We start from the raw sequence: 18,922 nt of genomic DNA, 5'->3' as shown, positions 1-18,922 counted from the left end.
ATTCAAGGAGTTTTGTAAAGATCGAAACAAAAAGTAATCAGATGGTGCAAGGTCAGGACTATATGGTGGATGTGGCAAAACATCCCAACCAAGCTCCATTAATTTTTGCCGAGTGACCAAATATGTGTGTGGCCTTGCAGTGTCATGATGGAATACAACACCTTTTCGATTTGTCAATTCGGGCCGCTTTTCTTCAACTGCATTGTTTAATTTCGTTAGTTGTTCAATGTAGACATCAGAATTGATCGTTTGGTTGGGTGGTAAGAGTTCAAAGTAGACAATTCCTTTGTAATCCCACCAAACTGATAACAAAACCTTCTTTTGATGAATATCAGCTTTTGATGTTGTTTGAGTTGGTTCACCTGGCCTGCTCCACGATCTTTTCCGCTTGATATTGTTGTAAACAACCCATTTTTCATCGCCAGTTATCAGTCGTTTTAAAAATGGATCATTTTCATTACGTTTCTTTAGCAAATCGCAGCTGCTAATGCGTTGCGTTAACTGTGATTCTTTCAGTTCGTGAGGAACCCATGTATCGAGTTTTTGAACATAGCCAAGTTGTTTTAAGTGATTTTCAATGCATGTATGTGATACATGAAGCTTCTCTGCAATCTCACGTGTTGTACTGTGACAGTCCGAATTGATTATTGCTTTGATTAGGGCATCATCAACTTCAACTGGACGACCAGAGCGTTTTTCATCTTTGAGTGAAAAATCACCAGAACGAAATTTGGCAAACCAATTTTGACACTGCCGTTCTTTTAAGGCTTCATCACCATAAACAGCACATAACTTTTTATGAGCTTGCGATGCGTTTTTCCCTTTGCGGAAATAAAAAAGCAAAATATGACGAAAATGTTCCTTTTGATTTTCCATTTTTCAACGAATGCCAAACGAAAACTACAAAACAGATCAAAAAACTTTTTTTACTGATTAACAGCTGAATAGCCAACTATCAAATAACAAAATGTGTTTTACATTTGTACTACGTCCACAAACCTAAAAATTCAACTGAAGCCATATATGTGTGAAACCCGCAATTACTTAGCTGCCGACCCAATATTTTATTTTTAAAAAATATATTTTATTGATTTTTACAGAGAGGAAGGAGAGAGATAGAGAGCTAGAAACGCCGATGAGAGAGAAACACCGACCAGCTGCCTCTTGCACACCCCCCACCGGGGATGTGCCCGCAACCAACATACATGCCCCTGACCAGATTCGAACCTGGGACCCTTCGGTCCGCAGACCGACACTACCACTGAGCCAAAGCGGTTTCGGCGAGTTTATTATTTTAAAAAATCATTTTTTTTCCTATCCACCCCCCCCCCCCCCACACACACACACTACTGTCGGCTTGTTCTCTATATCTATGGGTCTGTTTCTATTTTTGTTTTGCTTATTTATTTATTTTTTAATATTCTATACATTAGTTAAATACAGTGTTTGTCTTTCTCTGTCTGACTTCACTTAGCATAATACCCTCTAGGTCAGTGGTCAGCAAACTCATTAATCAGCCAAGCCAAATATCAACAGTACAGCGATTTAAATTTCTTTTGAGAGCCGAAAACCGACCTCTGCACATGGGCCATGAAGTTTCAATCGCACTGTGTGCGCGCGCCCACATGTGGCTCAGGAGCCACAGCTTGCCAACCACTGTTCTAGGTCCATCTATTTTGTTTTCAGTGAAGACTGTGATGCAGGAGATCAAATGTCCCGAACTGAGTCAGCATATACTTGTAAGTTTTACATATGAGGGGGTGTGTTCTAAAATCCTCCATATGCCATTGAATTTTCTGACTTATTGAAATGATAAAACTGTGGTGAAAGTGTTTATCCTTTATTTATGACTTACGATACTTTTAGGAATTGGAATAGGAGACTATATTACTACCCAGCAATATTCTTTGAAACAAAATTCTTAAAGAATTTATAAAACTTGGCTTGGATCTTTGCCTTACAAATGGAGTGGAAGAAAGGCTAGCACACAAATTAGGCAAGTTTCTGCCCCATACATACAGTGATGCTACCGATGTTACCATAGCTAAGCATATGTTGGGAGCAGCTTTTTACATTGTAGGAAGGCTTATGTGATTCATCTACACCATTGTCCTTGTTATTTGAGGCATTTATCCATGCAGCCAACATTTACTGGATATCTACCACGTGCCAGGTACAGTCACCCATAAATTCTGTATCCATAAATTCTGCATCTGTGAATTCAATCAACCCCAGATTGAAAGTATGGGGGAGGGAGGAAGGAGAGTTATATTGTTGCTGATATGTCCTATGTAGTTAGGCCTATGATGGTTGGGTCTGAACTGAACAGGTAGACACTTTTTCTTGTCATTATTCCCTAGTACAGTATAACAATGATTTATGTTGCATTAAGTATTATAAGTAATCTATAGATGATTTACATTACGCAAATATTTTGCGATTTTATATAATGGACTTGAGCTTCTGCAGATTTGGGAATATACATGGAGTCCTAGAATCAATCCCCAGTGGCTATACTGTTAGGCATTTGGGTCTGATTGTCCTTTATGCTCAATAAGCTTAGGTGCCACTAGGGGGAGCCAAATATACATATATGATAAATAAGCTTAACTGTTGCTGGTGGTATAGAAGTTGCTGTGCAGGTGGAGGATGGTATTAGAAAGAATTAGGCCCCTGGATTGGTCTGGAAAAATCTTCATAGGGAAGGTAGGTGCCTCTGAACACGTTTCCAGGTAAGGAGGCTGCTGAGGTGAGCATGGAACTGCTAGGTGTTTGTGTGATGTCAACTGGAGTGCTCAAAGATGAGACCTTTGGCCTGGGCCTTGTTTCCCACACAAGCTCAGTCCTATTGCCTGACCTGGTCTGAGGAACAAAGGTCCCCCTGCAAGTTCAATGTGGAGGCCTCAGGACAACTTACCTGTGGCCCAGGCTCTGATGGTGTGTAAGTGATGACTGGGTGACACTGTTTTTAGAAATTATCTCCTCTTTATTGCTACATTCATATAAAAAGTTTGATACATTTGGGGTGGTAAAAGAAAGCCACAGGGTACATGAAGAAAGTGTAGGAAGTTAAAATAAGGCTTTCGTGTTCGGAAAAGCAGTTATGAATTGATTCTTGAGTTTACTTATCCAGGCGATCGAAATTCTGGGTTTGGAACTCTTGGAAGTCCTCTGGGATGGTGTCTGCAAACAAAAACAGGCACGGGGGTTAGAGAGGGTCCGCACACGGGAACGCTGCTCCACCTCGCCCAGTCCAGGCGGCCTGTGTGGGGCGCTGTCAGCCTGTCCAACGGGCCCTGCAGTCATTTCCTACATTAGGCTGCTTGGGGGACCATTGCCTTGAAGCCCAGGAAGGCTCATTCACAGGCAGAAAGAAAATCAGCAGGCAGAGTGAATGTTGAGTCTGATTATGTTTGAGCTGTATGCAAATGAAGGCTGCCTGAAAATTAAACCTGACCGAATTTCTCACTGAACCTCAAACCCTATGCCACGAAGTTAAATGCCCTGCGTCTCAATGTCCTCATCTGTCAGATAGGAAAAGTGAGATCTACCCTTCACTTCGTTTACAGGGACGACCAGGTTTTAATGAATATGTGGCATAAACTTTGGGCTTCTGGGAGGGCGGTGTGCCATAAAAACGAGGCGGCATCAGTGGGTTACTTCTAGTGATATTGTGCAGTAACGAGAAGGTACGTTACCATTGCAGCGGTACTTAAGGTTGGACCAGATGATGTTTTCTTGGGAGAAGCAGAAGACACCGAGCCGGCCTCCCCGCATGGTGGTGTCTATGGTGACTCCGGAGTCAGCCACCAACTCAGAGCCTTCATAAAAGCGCACCCTGTGGACAACACAGCCCGAGCACGTCCATGAAACTCATACCGAGGTGAGGTGAAGTGCCCATCCTGAGGCACATCTTTGCTCCTGTTCCTATTCTGTTTTTCACACACCTGGGTTGTGCCCCAGCTGTTCCCCTGCCCTGCCAGAGGTCAGGGACCATGTCTTCCCAACTTGTGTAAGGTGACCAGACATCCTGCTTTTGGAAAAATCTTTCCAAAAATTGGGACTTTTAAAACACCGCAGGACGCGGGACAAATTGTTAAAAATCAGGACTGTCCTGCCAAAAGCGGGACATCTGGTCACCTTAAACTTGTGTCTCCAAAGGTCTAACAAGACACCTGGCAGAGTCACATTCTATGGGTACTTGTTAGCCAGTTACAGAGAAATCACCATTATGACCCAGGACCAAGAAGTTCTGTGGCTTCACTGTTCTGAGAGTTACCTTGGCGAGACGCCATGCCTAAAAAAGGCTGCTGTCCTTAGGCCCGATGTATTTCGTTTGGTGACACCTCGGGGCAGGGACTTTCATTAGGAGCGACACTCCCTTCAGCAGGGCTTTAGAAATGCTGTCACTGTGGCATTAATGAAGCCAGGGCTGCTTACAAGGCCCCGGAGGGGGCAGGCAACACTTGTCCTTCATTCTAGAGGACACGGAGGTAGGTGAGGAGCCTGCTTAGTCATTACCCGGGCCTACATCCTAACTCCCTTTTATTTGTGAACATGTATTCTTTTTAAAAAATATATATATTTTATTGATTTTTTACAGAGAGGAAGAGAGAGGGATAGAGAGTTAGAAACATCGATCAGCTGCCTCCTGCATACCCTCCACTGCGGATGTGCCCACAACCAAGGTACATGCCCTTGACTGGAATCGAACCCGGGACCTTTCAGTCCACAGGCCAACACTCTATCCACTGAGCCAAACTAGTTTCGACTTTTTTTTTTTTTTTTTACTATAGAACATGTATTCTTTGCACTGTTTTAATACAGGGATGGGCAAAAGTTGGTTTATAGTTACTAATAAATAATACAAGAATAAACTGTTTTGCGTACTCACAACTATAAACCTACTTTTTTGCGAGGGCAAGTTGAGAAACTGTTGAGTAAAAAAAAAGCTATACAAAAACAAACTCATGGCCCTAACTGGTTTGGTTCAGTGGATAGAGCGTTGGCCTGCGGACTGAAGGGTCCTGGGTTTGATTCCGGTCAAGGGCACATACCCAGATTGTAGGCTCAATCCCCAGTAGGGGCATGCAGGAGGCAGCCAATCAATGATTTTCTCATCACTGATGTTGCTATCTCTCTCCTTCTCGCTTCCTCTCTGAAAACAATAAAAATATATTAAAAAACAAACTCATGGATATAGAATACATAAACTGATGGTTGCAGGACAAAAAGATGAAGGGATTAAGAAGTACAGATCCAAGGTAGAGAGTAGTTACAGTTACAAAATAGTCACAAAGATATAAAGTACAACATAGGGAATATGGTCAATAATATTGTAATAACCATGTATGGTGTCAATTGGGCTTATGGGGGAGCTCCCTTCGTAAATGATAGAAATGTCTAACCACTGTACTATACACCTATGTTATATTATGCTATATAATGTTGAATGTCAACTGTAATTGAAAAATTAAGATGAAAAAAGAGGCTGTTTACTGTTTACCATTTTAGAAATTCACATTCCTGTTGGCAACACCACTGTAATAGTGAAGTCACCAACACCACAATCCATTTTAGAATGTCACCTGCACAGTGATTCCAGGAACGGGTGCACGTCTCTCTGTGTTTTGGTGTGGTAAGGTCTAAGCATTTACATCATTTGGTTGTAAAGTAGTTTTCTATTGTTAGGGATCAAATTGATTTTTATAAAACGAAATGTGCAGGTTATATTTTCTATGATTTCATTTGAGACAGAGAGATGGTTAAAAATCATGTTATAAAAAAGGGGCCTTGGACTTAACAGGGCTGAGAACAAGACCATGTGACTGTGAGACAAACAGCACATTCTATGTGAAGTCTCCAAGAACTGGCCTCATGGTTTTATTTTCCCTCTAGGCTGCTGTATCAGAAGACTGTAACCCATGCTGCTTCGAAAACACACAGCATAAGCTGGAGGAATGAGAAAGTGAGTAACTGTCTAAATTCCACAGCTATAGTCCTAAGCCGTCCTAGCTTCTGAGAATAGTTTTTAGTTTGTTTTAAAAATAGCCCTATAGGGAAATAAGGCAGATTACATTGACTTACATTAGTGGTTCTCAACCTTCCTAATGCCGCGACCCTTTAACACAGTTCCTCATGTTGTGGTGACCCCCAACCATAAAATTATTTTCATTGCTACTTCATAACTGTACGAAATTTTGCTACAGTTAATGAATTGTAATGTAAATATCTGTGTTTTCTGATCGTCTTAGGCGACCCTGCTAGCGGCTCTCAACTTGAGGAACTGTGTTAAAGGATCACAGCATTAGAAGGTTGAGACCCACGGACTTACATGAAGACCCGTGTAGGCCGCATGTGGAACATGCCAGGCACGGGTAGACCAAGATGAAATAAGACACAGACACAACCCTCGTGGAGCTAATGTCCAGGAGGAAAGACAGACTCTAAAGGACTCACGGCAGTGTGAAACATTCACAAGTGGGGGATGGAGCAGGGGATCATGGGAGGCGTGGATGGAGTCGCAGCCACACGGTCAGCCTGAGTCCTCCTCCCACCTCTTTTAGGGAGCCACAGCCCAAGGTCTCAGAAAGCCTGGCCTGCGCTGCAGAATGAGGGTGTGCTTTGAGAGGGCGGTCTGCCTACCTGATGTAGCCCACCTGGGGCCGGTGCTGCAGGAACCAGCGGTAGGACACCTTGTCCTTCCAGCCCACGTTCCTCGAGTCCTTCCACAGCAGCCTGACCTGGTCGCTGGTGTCCCCGGTGTGCCACAGGGAATTCCGGAGATGCTCCCCGGGACCTGTCTGAGACTTGACAGCCTGGACAGGGACAGGAGCAGGATTTTAAAACAGAACACACAGGCCACCCTTCCTGGGTCTGTGGGGTGGTGACGGGGCAGTGAGTGATTTCATGGTTACAATCTGGCTGCCCTGGATTTGGACAAAAGCATAAATCCTTAAGATGCCATTTCTACTGAGGTGATCCTAGCCCTTTAATAACCAGCGCTGTCTAATATTCCACTAACCCATCCCATATTTTTCCTGCTATACATCCATTGCTCCCCACATTTGCCCCAAGGAGGTTCTGAAATATGTCTTTTCTCCAGCAGGAGGGAGAGGCAGCTCTCAGCCCTCCCTATAAAGGAGGCCCCACCGAGGAAACAGTTCCCAGCAGTGTGCCTGAGATGTACCTTCAAATCTTCTCCACCTCTTGGAGCCTGACGATCCCACTGCTAGAGCCATCCAGAAGCTAGAATGTGGCTCGTACATAGGCATGGACCCAGGTGGACTAGACTGTTCCCTGACTTGAATGCTAGCATGAATGCAACCATTGCCACAGGGAAGACCATGGAATTCAAAAGGAGGGTGAGGGCACAGAATGAACTGAGATGAGTGACTTCACCCATACCTTAAGCTGAATGCCAGGTTCTGCAACGGCCCGGAAGGGGGTGGCCTGCCAGTACGTCTGCTCCGTCTGCTTCCACATGACCACGTAGAAGCTGGAGCTGTCCTGGTAACCAAAGATGAAGCCTGCATAGTCGTCATCCGTCTGGGTATTTACGTGGAAGGTCCCTTCGAAGTCAACTCCATTGAAAGCCGTGTATCCTGTAGAGATCAGAATACAGTTAGAAAAGTGGACAAAGCCACACGGGTATCTGGGAAGAATGGATTCTACACAAGTGGTACTGAAGGCCCGGGACATACCGACTGCCAGCCCAGGGTCGCTGTTCATGGTCTGCACAATCTCCATGCCCTGCAGAGAGAGTTGAAGGAGTGAGGAGCATTCTTCAAAGGGGCAGAGTGAGCCCCAGACCTCAGGCCCCATGGGCGAGCGGTCAGCGACCTCTGACCTCCATGTAGAGACTGCATTATCTGAGGGATTGTTCTTCTTTGTTTGGGCTTGAAGCCGAATAGAAATAATTTTGCTAAAATTGTCCTTTAAGCTGACTCAATAAAGCCTTGTGAGGAATAGCTGTGATGAGGAATGTGCCTGGCTTCGCACTCTCTAAACGTTACCTACTAGGGCCTATGTCTGTGTTCAGGCAAAGCTGAGACGTTGGCAACCATGTGACCCACCTGGTTCAGGACCACCCAGTTGGGATCGATCTGGGCATCTCCTTCGGGGTCCAGGACCACTGTCTGGTAGGCCCGGAAGTCAGTCAGGGTGACCTCAGCATTCTCCGGGCAGACGTCGATCCGATCGATGACCTTGTCCTGGTCAAAGTCTGTCTCACAGAGGTCCCCTATGCCGTCATCTGAGCGGGTGGAAGAGGGAAAGGGGAACTTGTAAGGCCGGCACCCACCATCACCCCTGAAGAGAAGGGGGATTAGACAAGGAACAGAAGCAAGCCCAAGGCCCACCCCAGGACAGGGCTGCCCACCCAGTGGGAAAGGAGGCCTTGACTTCAGCCACGTCTGAGCCTGCCCCCGCCCACCCTGCAGTCCTGGTGCTAGGCTGGTGAACCCACTGTATGTGACAAAAGAACTTGCTTGGGACTCAGTGAAGGGGAACTGTTCAAAATGGACCTCACAAGCAACCCTGGGTGTCCTCTGAAGAACAGTGGGGTTCACCACCTGGTGGGTCTTAAGCCTGACCCTATATAAGCAAATGCCTATAGAACTTACACAACTTCCTAATTATAAAAAACATGGACATTGTCACCAAAATTTATCTCTAAGTGGTTCTGAGGCTGAATCTGGCCCAGAGTATGTTTTGTTCTGCTGATGGTGCTACTATATTAGAATCTGCATAGCTGTGGGTAGGCCCTCACGGCTCACCACAGTCCCCCGCTGCTGTCTCATTTCTGGCTCGCTGCACACCTTTCCTTATTGGCTTGGCCCTTGCAGACATCTGCGTCTGTGACCCTACCTAAGCCATTGGCTGCTGTGCCTTCTGTCTCTCCTCTTTGTCTGTGAGTCCGGGAGAGGGGAGCGAGATGGCAGAGAGCTCTCCAGGCTCCTTGAGCAGGAGCATGTGGCTGCTCCCTGCCCACGTGCTCCCCTCCGAGGGCTCCTCAGAATTGCACAGCAGTTTTTCTCCGACAGCTGGAGAATGGAAACTATCAGACGTCTACTGTCCACACGAGCTGTGGCTACTCAGAGAAGCGGGCGCCCTGGGAGAGGTGTGCCACCTTGTGGCTGGCCGAAGGGAGTCCGGGAGTCCCGTGCGGTCCCGGGCTGAGCCCACTTACTGTTGCTGTCCTCCTGGGCCGGGTTGGGGACCAGCCGGCAGTTGTCCGGTCCAGGGGGCACCAGGTCTGGAATGCCGTCATTGTCGTCGTCGTCATCACACTCGTCACCGATTCCATCCTTATCGGTGTCCAGCTGGTCACTGTTGATGACGTTGGGGCAGTTGTCTGTGGTGTCCTGGTGCCCGTCTCCGTCACTGTGGGAGGAAGGAGAGGCAGTTGGAGTCACAGGGCAGCGAGGGTCCAGCTCTCAGGAGGCAGAGTCTGGGTTGGGGGTTTTAGCCAGGCCTGGTTGGTCTTTGACCAGACACATGTGTCCTTAGGTAAGGCTGCCCTGTAGCAAACAGACAACTTCCCATTTTGGGATGTGGGTGAAGTTATCCAGAGCTGAGAGAATATAATAGTAGAAGAACCAGTATCTATTGAGTGCTATCTATGCAACAGAAACTGTAGTGTGCACTTTTCACTAAATAATCATCACAGCAGTCCTATGAGCTACATGCTATTGTCATCCCCATTTTATAGATGGGAAAATTGAAGTGCAAAAGATTGGGTAACTTGCCTAAGTTTGTAAGTGAAAAGTGGGATTGTACCTGGCTGTGTCACTCTGGAGCCCATCCTCTGAAGTATGACACTAGACTGCCTCTCCTGTAATCAGCTTGCCCTTGCTAGAGTGCCAGTGGCACTCCTGATACCATCACCCCCTAATACACAACTTCCAGGGAAGTGAAGAGGCCCTGAGCTGTGTCAGGGCTACTGTCCGCCAGCAGCTCCATCTACCCAGAGAAATCCCAACGAAGCAGAAAGCTCTGAAGGGTGAAACCCTCCAGATGTTTCCTCTGGCCCTGTGCAGCTGGAGAGGCCCCCTACCTGTCCTGATTGGTGTCACAGGAGTCCCCAACCAGATCGTTGTCCACATCAGACTGGAAAGAGAACAGAGCATGTTATTTATCCTTGGGCCTGCTGCACAGAATGTTCCGGAGAAGGCAGACCCGGCCCATCATCACTGGGTCTCGGGATTATTTCTCTGGAGTCAGGACTGTGTAAAACTGCAAAAGGACAACACCATATTGGTGTAGGCACAATGCGGGATTTTCAGGAAAGCCTTCCAAAATATCAGGCTCCACGGCTGGGCTGCCCACACACCGGATGAGCTGATCAGAAGGGCGCCGGGGCTGCCTGGTGGCAGGTGGAGACATGGAGCCCTGTCATGGGTTGGAAGGGAGCCAGCCATAGGCACAGGGACAAGGCAAGCCGGCTTTGCTTTGCTTCTGCCATTTGGAATTGAGCCAGAGCGAAAGCGAGTTGCAGAGGGCAACAATGACCCCCCTCTTTCAGGCTTTAAAATACATGACACATCACCCCCAATTACCCAGACAGGAAGGGGGAGAAGGAAGGGAAACAGCAGGTCACCGACTGAACTTAATCTGAAATGTCCCTTCATAGTCATGCAGGGGTTCGGGGACTAACGGGACACAAGGTTTCCCACGGTTAATTTCCATGTTATGGTTTGGGTATCATTAAACGCATAATCCAACCTCACAGGTGCGATTAGTCCAGACAGGCTCAGATCTCCTGTGATGGTCTTCCTATCCACCCTCCAGCTCCAGTATATACCTCTGCTCCGGTAGGTATATGGCAACAGCAAAGAACTGAGCTGCTGGGCTCTGCTGTTTGTTCGAGACACTGGTCTTCCAGGCATCTTTGCACAGAGGAGTTCAGCCAAGAGTTCAAGTTCCCCTATGTCCCACTGACCTGATTAGGGTTGCTGACATCAGGACAACTGTCACAGGCATCCCCCACGCCATCGCCATCCCTGTCCTGCTGGTCACGATTGGGAACTCTCTGGCAGTTGTCCAGAATGTTTTTTATTCCTACGAGAAAGGAATGCGTCCCTGAGTCAGGTCAACAGCACAGACAGGTCTGGGACACACACTTCCGGGGGCTGAGAGGTCAGGTCTTCACAGGCGTGGGCCATCCTCAGAGAGCCACCACTTTCTCAGCAGCTATCTGGAGGTAAGGTCAAAGGATGGAGAGAGAGAGAGAGAGAGAGAGAGAGAGAGAGAGAGAGAGAGAGAGAGAGAGAGAGAGAGAGAGAGAGAGAGGACACACAAGAACAGAGAGGGAGTGGGGAAAGGTATAATCTGAAAGACAGATACCCTACAACAGAGGTGGTCAACCTTTTTCTGCCAAGGGCCATTTGGATATTTATAACATTCGCCAGCCATACAAAATTATCAGCTTAAAAATCAGCCTGCTAACCTAGCCAGTTTTGCTCAACGGATAGAGTGTCAGCCCTGGGATGGAAGGGTTCTGGGTTTGATTCCAGTCAAAGGCACATATTTTGGTTGCAAGTTCAATCCCTGGCCCCGGTCAGAGGTATATGAGGGAGGAAACTAATTGACGTGTCTCTCTTACATTGATGTTTCTCTGTCTCTCCTGCTCCCTTCCACTTTCTCTAAAAATCAATGGAAAAATATCCTGAGGTGAGGATTAAGAACAACAAAAAAATTTAGCCTGCTATATTTGGTCAAACATTTAATTAACTCACCCTAATGCCTCAAGCAGGGCCAGCCCAAATTATGTAATAGGCCTTAAACAGCCCATGGGCCAAAGGTTCCCTACCCCTGCCCTACAGAGACACCACCCTGACAAGGTACTGCTAGAAGCATTTCCTAAGAGGTTTCTGGCAATGATGTGGAGTTCCAGAAACACCCAGGTTCTTAACAAGGGCCGTGGGCTGTGGAGTCTCCTTCCACAGACACAGGTGGGACTTCGGGTCCCCAGAAGCAGGCTACATGCAACCTCCACTAGGAAGGCCCTCCGAGTCGGAAATTTTATTCCTGCTCCTCAAAGACAACAGGGCAAAAGGACCAGAGTCCCCAATCCGTTACAGAATGAGCCAAACCCACCGTCTCCATCCATGTCGTCATCGCAGGCGTCTCCTCTTCCATCCCCATCGGTGTCTTTCTGGTCGTTGTTGAGGACATCCCGGCAGTTGTCACAGGCATCCCCGAAGATATCTTGGTCGCTGTTTCTCTGGTCCACGTTGTGAGTCAGGACACAGTTATCCTACAGGATCAGAAGACCGGACACACACTCCGACTGTTACTGCTTCCCCGCCGTGTACTCGGTGCTGTGGTGGCTGTTGGCCAACCTCCGCCCCATGGTCATGAGCTGTCGGAACTCAGGAGGCCCGACTTTATATTTTAAACATTTGAGGACTTAGGATAAAAAGTTGCAGTGCTGTGGGAATGCAGCCATGGGAACTAACTAACATTTGGGATGATTAATAGAAATAGTTCACTTCAAGGGCTTTCTTCCATCATCCCTGGCACGTGGCCATTCCCAGGCCCTCCCTCAAAGCAGGTACCTGCTCATTCAGGATCCCGTCGCCGTCAGCATCCTCATCACAAGCATCGCCAATGCCATCTCCGTCTGCGTCTTCTTGGCCAGAGTTTGGCACGTACTTGCAGTTGTCCTGAGGGGGAAACACAGCTCAGAGAGACATCTACATGCCTTTTTAAAAGCTTTATTGAGGTATAATTGACAACATTGAAGCTATTTGAAGTGTACAATGTGACGATTTGCATTCCTTCATATTGTGAAAGGATTCCCCCACTGAGTTAACTAACAGATCCATCACCTCACCAATTTCCCCCTTCTTTTGCTGAGAAAATTTAAGTTCTACTCTCTTAGCAAATTTCAATCTACAATATAATAGTGTGATCAACTATAGTCACCATGTTAAACCTTAGATCCTCTGACCTCATTTATCTTACGACTGAAGTTTATGACCCTTGGTTATAACCAGTTGGTTAACCCTTTTTCCCACACCACCTGTCTACATCTGTTTTAAACTAAACTCAGGACAACTGTGGCTGCCTGATTTTATCACTGATCGCCGTTTGCTACAGTTGAGAAGCAGCCCCTCTAAAAATGCAAATTTCAATGGAACCTACCGAACCTCTCCCCCTTATCAGTTATGGCTTCAGAAAGCCACAGTGTGAGTGTGTGTTTCCTACCTGCTCCCCCCCCCCCCCCCCCCACTTACCTTCTTGCAGTTCCTTGAAGAGCATGGCAGTTCTTCGTCTGGGTAACTGTCAATGTCCACATCCTTTCCACAGAAATAGCCATCGCCAGCCCATCCAACTCCGCACTGTGAAGGGAAAGCCTGTCAGAGGCCTGGGGAGTGGAGCCTGGCGGGAGGCTGGTGGCTGACAAGAGCCTCTGCTCCTGTGTGCACGTCCCCAGAGTGGGGCCCAGAGCCAGACAGCCGTGTTGGGAAGGGCTTTAAAAAGATTGTTTTTTCAATAGTCTAATGGTTCAAACTTCAACAGTGTGACTCTCCACTCCTGTTCCCTTAGCTCAGGCAAGCAAGGTAATCAGTTCCCAGGCGCACGCAGAGAGACAGGCTACGCACAGACAAGCAAATGCACACCATTCTTTTCCTCTAGCCTCTCACACACTGGTAGCACATATATATGCCATTCTGCATCTTGATTTTTTAGAAGTTAACATTATATATTGGAGATATATATATATATATATATATATATATATATATATATATCACTCTTTATATGCCACTTCACTCTTTATATGCCACTTCACTCTTTCTATGCCACTTCATGTAGAGTTATCTTTTTAAAAAATGGCAACAGATATATCATACACAAGGTGGGTATGTATGTACCTCAATGAATTCAACCAATGCTCTACTGGTGAGTGTTAGGTTTTAAACTTTTTAGATGGAAAACTATGCTGCAACAAATAACTCTAGTATGTGTGCTGTTCTACACTGGTTTCTTAGTGTGAAATTCCTGGTTCAAGGTGTTTGTAATTTTGAATTACTGTCAAAAGTTCTCCATACGATTGTCCAATTTCTTTTCTCTGGGGAAACATGGCACTTTCCTTATCATTCTTGAGCCACAGTCATCTCTCTGAGTCTAACAGTTTTCCAGGTCAATTTCCACCAGAGGAGGAACCTCCTAAGGTGCTTGACCTCTACTTACCCCCTTTACCAGGTGCCGGTGTCCAGAGGCACAGTGCTGGGTCTGTGTGCTACTCACTACTTCCCTGGAAAAGTCTACCCAAGTATCTGGCCACCACCAGCCACTGAGAGCAAGCCTCACTGTCAGCAGAACAGGCATTAAGACACCAGTCCTTCCACACCAGACGCTACAGCTACTGTCTCCAATTGTTATGGTGTTGCTGCAAGGTCCCTGTTATTCCATTTACACAAGCAGCAACCAGGCTCTGCGTGAGTAGGTCCCTTGCTTAGGGCCTCAGAGCTGGGACTTGAACCCAAGCCCGGGGTCTTCTGCCATGTACTAGGATATCTGGTTAATGGGCACTTTGAGTTCTTCCTCTGATAGTCCATAGTCAAACCAAGGAGAGCAGAAATCATCCCGTAAGTGGTGTCCTGGGGATGAGATGGGAGGGGCAGACAGAAGAACATGGGAGATGGGGCCTGGAAAACCCCCGGGAGCTGGAAGGGCAGGGAGAGGAGAAGGAGTCTGAGGAACAGCGTCAGGGCTGAGGGAAAAGAAACCCCACAGGAGTAAATGCCACATTTCCTGGCCTCGCTGATCAAAATAAGGTGATTTGAGACCAGTGACTTCCCAAGCGGCAGCCTGCCTGTTCCCAATCATTTGCACTCGCCTTCTGCGACCAGAGATTTAAGACAGGCTTCCAAACCCCCTCCCGCACTCCCCCAGTCTGCTCAGATGCCTCTGCGGAGCCTTCAGAAGGCCTGAGAAGCTCAGCTATGGGGTATGGACCTTGACTCATTTTAATGAAGAAAAAAATCTCCTCTAGGAACAAATACATTTTTAATGAGCTGTTTTCTGGCAGATTAAATTATTTTAGTAGTCACACCAAGTGTATTAATCTTTTACCATCTGTCATTGTGCCTTATTACAAATTCAAAAACATATTAAGAGCCCGATCACCCACCATTCCAGGGAAATTGTTAATTTGTTCGCAGAAAACTAGGATTTAAATATAGATGTACACTTCCCTCTCGGTGATAAATGTGCCCAGCCAGTGGGAACTGGGGAAACCGGCTGTCCCCCTGACCCAGCTGGTTCCTTCATCAGGACTCTGTTTTGCCAGAGAGAGCTGATGGCATCACATTTACTTCAACTTAGTTTTCATTTCTCCCATTTGAAAAGGGATATGCTCATGGAAGACAATGTTGGGGGCTTAAGGAAGTCCAAGTTTGAGGTGCAGAGAAGAGGGAAGAGTCCCTGGGAAGCCACTCGGACATGCTCCCTGTGAACCTGCGAGTGTCAGACTCAGGGTCACCTGCCAGGGCCTGGCTCGATGCAAAGGGAGGAGGAGGTGAGCGGCTGCACATGGTGGATGTCTTGGTGCCTAGAATCCCCAACACTCTGGAGCCTGAGGCTTGGAACTGGATGATAGGAACAAGCCTTCCTCCTCAAGGGCCCTGCACACCAGCGTGGCCCGAGACTCACGTCAGGCTGAGACTGCCCTGCCCTGCCACCTTGTCCCAGGATTGGCTCCAGGGTTGGGAAACACACAGGAAGGAGCGTGACCTCCAGTGGCTATTCCTGTGCCTGGGGGAAGGTAGACACAGAGAACGGCTCTGTCCCCACCCTCCCACGCCCCCATGGGAGACAGGAGGCTTCCCTCTGAGGGTTTACAGCAGCCTACTACCTCGCCCCTGCCTCCCACTGCCTGGGGCCAGATTTTGAAAGTGGATGTCAGCTAGAAATGGCAGCAGGAGGCTGATAAGTTATACAAATAAATCACTAGGACAGTAGATGGGAGGGAGGGAAGGAGGCTCCTTGGCCTCCTGCTGCACATTTCTCAGGCCTTCCACCGGAGGCGCTTGGGAGCGGGGGCTCCACCCCTGAGATGCCCAAGGGGCAGTGTCCACCCACGGCCAACAGGGAGAGAGGAGGCAGCTGCTGGTTAAGGGACCTTCCTATTGCTCCCCACAAACTCAGCTGACCCTCCTGCTGTTACAGTCTATGTTTATCTTGGTGGAAATGTTTCCATGTTTGAGTACTTTTGCCCTGAAGCAAGTAGAATGACAGATGGTTTCAAACCCCGGGTGGGGTTTAAAATGGAGGAAGGTGACACGGTAAAGCAAGTGACACACAACTCACCACACACGTCACATCCCCCTGCCTCTCCTCGATGCACTGTGCGTTCACACTGCAAGGATTCAGTTCCGGGTTTCTGCAGTTCCGCTCAGGTTTGCAGCCCCTCGTCTGATCACCCGTGTACCCGGGTTTACAAGGCCCACAGCGATAAGAACCCTGAAAGGAGCAAAGAAGGTGATAAACCAGGAGCTCAGAACTGTGAGCAAAGAGGTACTGTGACGGTGTTTACTTTCATGTGTACTCAGTGGTGCCTGGATTAAGTAAGGCCCATGCTGGCTCCCTGCTTACATGTATGTCTTATAAGATGGCGGGGATCCTGGGGAAGACGCCACCAGCTGAGAAGCAGCAGCAGGCCATGTAGGCCTGAAAGGACAGGAGAACAGGAGGCAGAGGGCTAAGCAGTGACCCTCCCCTCTGACTGCCCACCCTCCACTGAGGGCGAGGGAGAAGGGCGGAAAGCTCCCATCGTGTTCTGGGAGTAAAGTTAGACAGTTTGCTCTGGGACAAGGGAGATGGTTTGATTAAAACACAGGTTAAAGTATTTTTCTTTTACTGTTCCTCCCACTTTTTTTTTTTTTCTTTCAACTAATGACAAAGGAACAGGGTCCAGAGAAATGTTGGTGGCCTCGCACTGACAATTGTGATGAGGTAGGCTGCTATGGGAGAAACCTACAAGTGAGCTTTTGGCTCCGTTGCAATGGCATGTCTAGAACCAGAAGCAACTTTTTTTAATCTTTACTGAGATAAATTTACATATTATGAAAGAGAGCCACATAAAGTTCACAATGATTTTAATGACGAACAACCCTGAATTGCCAAGTTCAGAGGATGTGCTTCAGTGCTCTTCCTCGATCGCCAGCCTCATTTGGTCCGTTCTCTCCTTTCTCTGCTTCTGCTCTTTTTTCTATGCCTGCTCCTTCATCTTCTGAGGCTCTCGGAGTTTCTAGACAGTCCCACTGTCTACTTTCCTTCTCCCTGGGTGGCTTTAGTTATTACCTTATTGTCAACGTCCCCCAAATTTATTTGTGCAGACTACTGGTGTCCCGGTAAAAAACTATCAATCCCTGTGATCTCCTAGGCAGGAGAGTCTGTGGGTAAGAACACAGACTGTGCAGCCACATGGGAAGTCTTGTGACACGTGTGGCCTTAGCCCAATCCCCTCACCTCTCTGTGCTTCAGTTTTTTCAGCTATAAAATGAGGATGACAATAGTGCCTGTTGACAGGGTTGCTGTGAGGATTAAAATAAAGGATTGGCATTTTAAAAATGCTTTTTACATACAAGGAAAGTAGGAATCTAGAGATTAAATGCCTTTTCCCAGGGACATACGGTAAGTTAGGAGCCGTCATAAATGGATTTGGCAGTTCTTTCATTGACAATCTAGTTGCTACACCAATCATTTTGGAAACATTTGATAGAAACTTTCAGAAATAAAACCCATATCTGAAGTTTTAAATGTTATTTTATTATTATTTTATTCTTAGAGGACAGTTTATTAAAACTGGGGTCAGTGAAACAAGGAAGGGCTAGGATAGGAGGAGCACAGGAGAGGGAGTAGGTGGGGAAATGAGCCTAGGCTGGGCCACTTTGGCTCACTAAGAATCAGAGAAAAGGGAGCTTTGGGGCCAAGGGTCAAGAGGTTTGCCTGGGATGAAGATTCACAGTTTAAACTATCTAAATGCTGAGCATTTTAATTTAATACAAATTAATTTCAAAGTTTTATGGGAATAATGAATACAATTTACTGTGTCATCACCAATAAAATTCGTATTCTGTTTATTAATTCTATTAATATAAACTAAGACGGTCTTCATTCTTTTTTTTTTTTTTTTTTTAAACTTGGAAAATTTATTTACTTTCCCACCTCACCAATCACTAATACGAGTAGCGAAATCATATATCTCTTCAGGACAAAATAGACACTATTGAGAGTGTCTATTACATCCTATGGAGAACTTCAATTTTAGGTCACAGCATTAAGAGCTCCTGGTTTTAGTTCCATAAGCTCTCTTTGAAATGACCCAAGGTCTTCATTCTTTTAAAATACAAAAAGGATAATATTTGTCATTATACTATTTAATAAAACAGTAATATGCAAATTGACCATACTTCACTATACATACAAGCCACACCTACCAGCCAATCAGTAGTGGGTATGCAAATTAACCCAACCAAGATGGCTGCAGCCATGGAGGCTTGGGTTTCCCCGGCAATGGAGGAAGCCAAGCTTCCTGCACACCCTGGCTGGCCCTGGACTCCACTCAAGGCTACAAAGTTTCAATTATAGAAGATAAATAAATCCCAACAAAAATGGCTGCAGCCACGGAGTGAGCAGGAGGCTTGAGTTTCTCTGACAATGGAGGAAGCCTAGCTTTCTGCCTGCCCTGGCCAGCCCTGGCCTCTGCTATAAGGCTACAAAGTTTCAATTATAGAAGATAAATAAATCCCAGATACCAGGACCTCCACTTGGGTCACTGGGAGGCATGACCGGCCTGCAAACCACCACAGGTCCCTTCACCCAGGCCAACCCATGCCCCAAGGGAACCCCCACCCTGATCTGGGACACCCTTCAGGGCAAACTAGCTGCCCCTCACCTGTGCACC

General features: G+C 47.0%; 1 protein-coding gene and 1 long non-coding RNA gene across 3 annotated transcripts in view; one reads left to right on the top strand and one right to left on the bottom strand.

Annotated features, from left to right (window-relative positions):
- Positions 1-306: 306 nt before the first annotated feature.
- THBS4 (thrombospondin 4) overlaps positions 307-18,922 on the bottom strand; it is a 50,075-nt gene continuing 31,459 nt past the window's right edge. Inside the window, exons 10-23 of one of the 2 annotated variants that reach the window (XR_014794820.1) lie at positions 16,324-16,476; positions 13,242-13,346; positions 12,561-12,668; positions 12,100-12,259; positions 10,943-11,061; positions 10,058-10,110; positions 9,191-9,384; positions 8,076-8,254; positions 7,704-7,752; positions 7,408-7,604; positions 6,646-6,818; positions 3,699-3,838; positions 2,918-3,183; positions 307-900 (exon numbers count right to left, since the gene is read on the bottom strand). Coding sequence is in view for 1 of the 2 variants with exons in the window: in XM_084881304.1 (XP_084737430.1) it covers positions 3,122-3,183; positions 3,699-3,838; positions 6,646-6,818; positions 7,408-7,604; positions 7,704-7,752; positions 8,076-8,254; positions 9,191-9,384; positions 10,058-10,110; positions 10,943-11,061; positions 12,100-12,259; positions 12,561-12,668; positions 13,242-13,346; positions 16,324-16,476 (1,692 nt within the window). In the remaining variant the exon portion in view is untranslated. Of the gene's footprint in view, positions 901-2,678; positions 3,184-3,698; positions 3,839-6,645; positions 6,819-7,407; positions 7,605-7,703; positions 7,753-8,075; positions 8,255-9,190; positions 9,385-10,057; positions 10,111-10,942; positions 11,062-12,099; positions 12,260-12,560; positions 12,669-13,241; positions 13,347-16,323; positions 16,477-18,922 lie in introns of those variants that run through there. The other variant, XM_084881304.1, reaches the window with a different exon arrangement.
- LOC311621364 lies at positions 3,759-7,966 on the top strand. Its single transcript, XR_014794826.1, has 3 exons — positions 3,759-3,883; positions 5,899-5,968; positions 7,106-7,966. It is a non-coding gene; the product is annotated as an uncharacterized lncRNA (long non-coding RNA).

Source organism: Pipistrellus hanaki (assembly GCF_964339955.1).
Source record: "Pipistrellus hanaki genome assembly, chromosome: 4".
NCBI classification, from domain to species: domain Eukaryota; kingdom Metazoa; phylum Chordata; class Mammalia; order Chiroptera; family Vespertilionidae; genus Pipistrellus; species Pipistrellus hanaki.
Note: the sequence above shows the minus strand (reverse complement) of the source record. Positions and strands in the feature narration are given on the sequence as shown.